At 46.8% G+C, this 6,543-nt stretch overlaps 1 protein-coding gene across 1 annotated transcript in view; it reads left to right on the top strand.

Annotated features, from left to right (window-relative positions):
• ttn.2 (titin, tandem duplicate 2) overlaps window positions 1-6,543 on the top strand; it is a 236,644-nt gene that overhangs the window by 157,692 nt on the left and 72,409 nt on the right. Inside the window, exons 181-190 of the mRNA XM_008292835.1 lie at window positions 641-946; window positions 1,344-1,625; window positions 1,821-2,008; window positions 2,375-2,486; window positions 2,565-2,703; window positions 3,815-3,978; window positions 4,062-4,213; window positions 4,679-4,835; window positions 5,086-5,367; window positions 5,493-5,792. Coding sequence (XP_008291057.1) covers window positions 641-946; window positions 1,344-1,625; window positions 1,821-2,008; window positions 2,375-2,486; window positions 2,565-2,703; window positions 3,815-3,978; window positions 4,062-4,213; window positions 4,679-4,835; window positions 5,086-5,367; window positions 5,493-5,792 — 2,082 coding nt within the window. The remainder of the gene's footprint in view (window positions 1-640; window positions 947-1,343; window positions 1,626-1,820; window positions 2,009-2,374; window positions 2,487-2,564; window positions 2,704-3,814; window positions 3,979-4,061; window positions 4,214-4,678; window positions 4,836-5,085; window positions 5,368-5,492; window positions 5,793-6,543) is intronic.

The raw sequence follows: 6,543 nt of genomic DNA, 5'->3' as shown, positions 1-6,543 counted from the left end.
TTTTTTTTTTTTTTTTTAACAAACTGCAGTAAATGTTCAGTAATTAGTTTTAAGCAGGTTTAAAAAATTCAAAAAAGACACAAACGTCTTTCTAAACCCCTAAATTCCTTTTTGCGAAACGTTTTGATGATGTTTGTAGGTTTTTATTTTGCAAACGACTTCTGGGAAACACTTACATTTGGTGGAAATTGTTATCAAAATGGCACTACGTCATATGGAAACGATGAAAGGTGTCCCGAGATGTCGTTATGGTTGAAGCGCTGCACAGCTGCAGACATCTGGCCTGTGGATCACACTCTGCAGGCAACGTTTAGCACAGACCAAAGTAACAATCATCACTTTTTTTATTATTGGGTTGAAAAGAAATGTTTCTAAATATATCGTCCCCACTAAAACGGGGACTCACATCGCTGTATTGCATATCGCTCAGGCTAAGTTTGTGATCAGCTGACTGCTAGAGAAACGTCTTGTCACATCAGTCGTCATTTTCATTCATTAGTCCTTCATTAAAGTCTGAGACAAATGAAATGCAGAGTAAATGTGGATTAGTTTTGTCTTTAACCTGACAGACAGCACTACAATGACCTGAAAGTGACTCAGCCTTGAAAAGCTTTCCCGTGTGTTTTTACGCCTTCTGCAGCCGTCCCCGAGCGTCCAGAAGATCTCATCATCACTGCCGTTACCAAGGACTCTCTATCGGTCGCCTGGAGGCCACCCAAGTATGATGGTGGTGCCGAGGTGACCGGGTACGTCCTGGAGTCTCGAATGGTCGGCCGTGACAGCTTCATACCAGTGGGTGGCGAGGACAAGCTGATGAACAGGCAGTTCACGCTGACCGGGCTAAAGGACGGCTCAAGTCACGAGTTCAGAGTCTCCGCTGTCAACCAGGTGGGACAAGGCAAACCATCCTTCGCCACCAAACCAGTGCAGTGCAAGGACGAGCTCGGTGAGTGACACTCAACACCTGGAATGGTTACAGAACCGATAGTCTGCTTGATCCACCCACATGGTTTCTGCTGCTGGTGTTCTCTTTTCATTTTTTGTTTCACTTTGATGTGATCTTAAAAAGTTCAGTTTAGGGCCCGTGCTGCAGCTCACCTGGTTGAGCTGGTGTCCCATGTATAGACGGGGCTACAGAACCCGATGTGGCGGTTGTGGGTTCGAGTCCCGCTCATGGCCCTTTGCTTTCCGGTCTCTCTCTCAGGATGGCTCCCCGTCAGGAGCCTGTTTCTGCATCATCCATGAGTTTTAGTCGTTTATGTTCTCAGATGCTGAAAACTCGAGCTCTCCTAGAAACATATCACAAACCACAGTCTGAAGATGGGGCCCTTTCTTCCCTTTAGAACCGCCCACTCTGGAACTGGACTTCAGGGACAAGATGATGGTCAAAGTGGGCGACGCCTGCACGCTGTCGGGACGCTTCAGCGGCAAACCAGTACCAGCCATCGCCTGGACGAAGAACGATGAGGAGCTGAAGGCAGATGAGGAGATCGGCCTCCATAGCACTGCCCGCCACCTCAGCCTCAACATCAGCAAGGCCAAAAGAGATCACAGCGGCCGCTACTGCGTCAGCGTGGAGAACGCTGCCGGCGCTCGTACCGGAATCTGCACCATCACTGTGGTTGGTGAGTGTATGTAGGGTTTGGCCTGAACGCCAAAGTACGTATAATTACATCATTGTTGTGATGCAGTTCAGCGTCGAGGCTGTAGGGCTTCGTCCTCAGTCAGGAGTAGATCATCACACAGGTCCAAACAGATGTTGCAGTTTTCCATTGGTGTGCAGAGCAGGGTGAACTGTAGGATATTATTCCTCCTGTCAGATCGTCCTCAGCCACCAGAGGGCCCTGTGGTCTTCAACGAGGTTTACAGAAACTACATGGTGATCTCCTGGAACCCTCCTCTGGACGACGGCGGCTGTGCAGTCTCCAACTACATCATTGAGAAGAGAGACACCAACAGAGACCTGTGGATGCCCGTCACCTCGTCCTGCACCAGGACCACCTGCAGGGTGAGCAGCTGGAGACGGTCGCCCTCCTTCATGACAGCACAGACTCCTGTCATCAGAAAGTCTTTGGTTCTCTGCTGAATTTCAGTTGTTTCCACATCAACAGCAGAAGATAGAGACATTTAGACACGCATACAGATACAAGTGCCATTTTTATGAATGACGAGCAAAGAAATGCTAAAAACAACCATAAACTAAATCCTGAGATAATTTCAATAAGAACTGAAGTTTAAAAATGAGAAAAATCCAGCAGACACCAGCTTTATATTGGTTACTGTATCTTAGTTTAAAGTCAGTTAATATAAAACTGGCCAAAGTTCTCGTTGTTCAACGCCTTAGCGCAAGATAATTTGCCGTTTGTTGCTTCAGGTGCCGAAGCTGATTGAAGGCCGTGAGTACATCATCCGGATCATGGCTCAGAACATCTACGGCATCAGCGACCCGCTGCTGTCTGCAGAAACCAAGGCCAGAGACGTCTTCAGTAAGTCCTGATGTTTATTGAGAAAAGCCACAGAGGTGTTGTTCAAGCAGCGTCTCATCACATTTGTTTCCATGACAGAGGTGCCCGATGCTCCTAAACAGCCCACAGTGAAGGAGGTTTACCACGACTCTGCCCTGATTAGCTGGGAGCCACCGGCCGACGGAGGAAAACCAATCACTGGCTACATCGTGGAGAGGAAGGAGACCATGGCCAACAGGTACACAGCACACTGCATGACAAGGTGCAGCAGCTTGGAAGGGGGCAAATTTATTGAAAACACAGGAGCAACCAGCTGAAACATGAACCTGGCAAACAGACTCATGAGGAACCTTAATTTACTGATAGCCTTCTAACCCCACCAGCAGCTGTGAAGGACTGTGTCTTTAAAAAATCGCTACATGACATTATTTATAGGTCAGGAACTGTAGAAACAGAAAGAATCATGAAAGTTGAAACTTTCCAAAAGTCCTTAAAAGAATCACACGTGGTTTCATCCAGAGAATGAATCTAAGCTTAAATATATATCATAAAATATTTCAACAATACCGCTTTATTTTACACATTCCATTAAAAAAATCATTACAGCATTTGCAGCAGATCCTGCAGAACCAGAACCAGAACCTTCCTCCTCCTGGTTCTGATCCCGTAGAACCAGAACCTTCATCCTCCTGGTTCTGATCCCGTAGAACCAGAACCTTCATCCTCCTGGTTCTGATCCCGTAGAACCAGAACTTTCATCGTCCTGGTTCTGATCCTCCACCAGTTTCAGGTGAACTGCAGCCAGTGTTTCCTCAGAGAGACTGAGAGGAGAATCCAACCTACTGGATCAATGAATAAATGCAGCATGGATCAGAACCAGAGACCAGAGGAGCCAGTTGGTGGAGATACATTCAGCTGATGGTGGAACATCTTTCTATATCTGATGAGCAGAGCAGAGATCTGGAGACATGGAGATAGTTCAACATCTGCAGGACGAGGAGACCACATGAGCTCCAGGGTTTTCTGAGGTCTCCCTCCTCCGTCATGTTCTGGTTCTACTACAGCGTGTTTGGGCTTCAGGAGGGTAAATTAGTTGGAGCTTAGATTTGACGACAAATGTTGAAAAAAGGGAATGTCTCTCACAAAAACATTCAGTTGTCTGTGACACAAAATAGAAAATATTATGGGAGGAACCGCAGCCAATGAATGATCAAATCAGTTTTATTATCAAAACTGTGTTTTTCCTTTACTTTAATCTGTGAGTCCCATAAAACAAAGAAACAGCAAAGCTGCAATAGTCAATATAAACATGTTCCTCAGTGACTAATAGATGATCTGATATGTTTCAGATGGGTTCGCTGCAACACAGAGAGAATCCATCCAAAGGTGGAGTACTGGGTGATGGAGCTGCTGAAAGGCTGCGAGTATGAGTTCAGAGTCAGTGCTGAAAACGAGGTAGGAGCTGGAGACCCAAGCCCGCCTTCCAAACCCGTCTTTGCCAAAGATCCAATCGGTAAGTTACCCCGTTAAACTGCACTTCATGTTAATGCTGGTAAAGTGTAACTCACTTCAAGAATCCCCCTTTTCTTTCTGCAGTAAAACCCGGTCCACCAGTAAAGCTTGGGGCTATCGACTTCACCAAGGAGTCGGTGACTCTGTCTTGGGAGCCGCCCACCGATACTGGCAGAGGAAAGATCTTTGGATATCTGCTGGAGTTCCAGAAGGCTGGAGAGGAGGAATGGCACAAGGTGAACTAAACACAATACATAGATTAGAATGATGCAGCACGGTGGGGCGGTGGTTAGCGATTAGGTCTCACAGCTAGAGTCCTGGTTTGAATCTGGGATCTTCCTGCGTGGAGTCTCCATGTTCTCCCCGTGCAGCGTGGGTTCTCTCCGGGTTCTCCGGCTTCCTCCCACAGTCCAGAAACATGCTGAGGTTAATTGGTGATTGTAAATTGTCCGTAGGTGTGAATGTGAGTGTGCTTGGTTGTCTGTCTCTAAGTGTAGCCCTGTGATAGACTGGTTACCTGTCCAGGTGAACCTGCCTTCACCCTGAGTCAGCTGGGATAGACTCCGCCCCCCCATGACCCTAGTGAGGATGAAGCGGTGTATAGGCGATGGATTGATGAATAGATTGGATTGGATGGTTTTTCATTTGTACAGCCTTTGCAGTGCTTCCTCTTACTGTTGTGCTGCTGCTGCTGTCATCAGGTGAACCAGACTCCAGACTCCTGCCAGGAGACCAAATTTAAGGTGATCAACCTGGAAGATGGAGCTCTGTACCGTTTCAGAGTCATGGCTGTCAATGCTGCCGGAGAGTCTGACCCTGCCAATGTGAAGGAGCCAATCAGAGTGCAGGACAGACTTGGTGAGTTGTTTTTCATCGCGGTTTGCATCTGTTGCATTCATTTGAAATTATCGAACATTCTATTAGTTTCCTTATTGTATACATGAGGTGCATATTGCCAGTACCGATTACATTTTATCACCCAGGCCTATTTGAAAGTCTGGTATAAGAAGTGCTATGTACATCAAATAAGATATTCCTGTGTTTAAAACCAGTGAATCACCCATTAATGTCTGTCATGGTCTCCTTCTACATCTTTGTGGCCCCTCAGAGCCTCCAGAGCTGATCCTGGATGCTGGAATGACCCGAGAGGTAAAGGCCATGGCTGGCACCCACATCACTCTGATGGCCACAATCAAAGGTGTCCCATTCCCCACCGTGACCTGGAAAAAGAACGACGCAGAGGTTCCTACAAGGGCCGATATTGAGACCAACCAGGCAGGCACCAAGCTGGAGATGAGGTTCTGTAACCGTGGCGACTGTGGAGACTACACTCTGACTGTGGAGAACCCGGCCGGATCCAAGACGGTCACCTGCACAGTGCTGGTCTTTGGTAGGTGTTGCTATTTTTGTGGCTTTATTGGATACAGTGCAGCGGCAAACAGGACAAACAGGAGGCTGTTCTCAGTCTATTTTCTACAGAGTCTAGCTTAACCATTTTTTTGATGGTTTCTGTAGACAAGCCTGGTCCCATCCAGCACCTCCGTGTGTCTGATGTCAGAAGCGACTCTGCATATCTGTCCTGGAAGGACCCAGAGGATAATGGCGGCGCACGTATCACTAACTTTGTGGTGGAGAAGAAAGACACGGCATCCACTCAGTGGGTCCCTGTCTGCTCTACATCCAAGAAACGCAGCATGATGCTGAAACACCTGATGGAGGGCACGTCCTACATGTTCAGGGTCGCTGCTGAAAACCAGTATGGCCGAAGCGAATACATTGAGACGCCAAAGGCCATCAAGGCAATGAACCCACTCTGTGAGTAACAACTCAGTAGCTGTTTAACCAGCACATTAGAAAACAAATGCAAAGCGAATACACAGTCAGTCCTCAGGGCAGCTTTCCACTGCAGGAACTCGGGGTGGTGCCAACATTTACAGTGATGTCCTCCTCTTTCACACTTTCAACTTTTCTGTTTCTGTCACGGTTTAGGAGCCGACAGTTTCAACCGCAACAGTAACTCAGAGCAACCAAAACCAGCTCGGTTCTACATGTAACTGCAGTTCTATGTAGGAAACAAAACACCGAATGCTTGTTGTTTTAGACTGCGTGAGGAATATTAGTGTTGATCTTGATGTTAGAGAGCAACTACTATTGGACGAGGAAATCATTACAAAGGAAAAGTGGTGCATGCTGTCCTGTCTGAGTTTAACCGGTCAGGGTAGACACAGCACTTTTCAGGTCCACTCAGAAATACCAGCCCTGGAGAAGGAACTACCCTGAAAATAGCTGTGAAAGAGGCTCTACAGAGATGGTTGCTGTGGGTGAAACACAAAGGTTGGGCCACCTGAAAAGAAGTCCAGCAGTGGAAAACGGCCTATTTATAAATAATGAATGAATTATCATCTCAAACGTGTTTATACACACACACACACAATCAATCAATCAATCACTTTATTTATATAGCACATTTTCAAAACCACAGGGGTAGCCAAAGTGCTGCACATTGACACATGACAACAAAAGTCAAAGCACAAACAAATAAACAAACAAACAAACAAGCTCAAAG

The sequence above is a fragment of the Stegastes partitus genome, unplaced genomic scaffold, assembly GCF_000690725.1.
Source record: "Stegastes partitus isolate 25-593 unplaced genomic scaffold, Stegastes_partitus-1.0.2 Scaffold837, whole genome shotgun sequence".
Lineage (NCBI taxonomy): Eukaryota > Metazoa > Chordata > Actinopteri > Pomacentridae > Stegastes > Stegastes partitus.
This window is presented reverse-complemented; position numbering and strand designations above follow the sequence as displayed.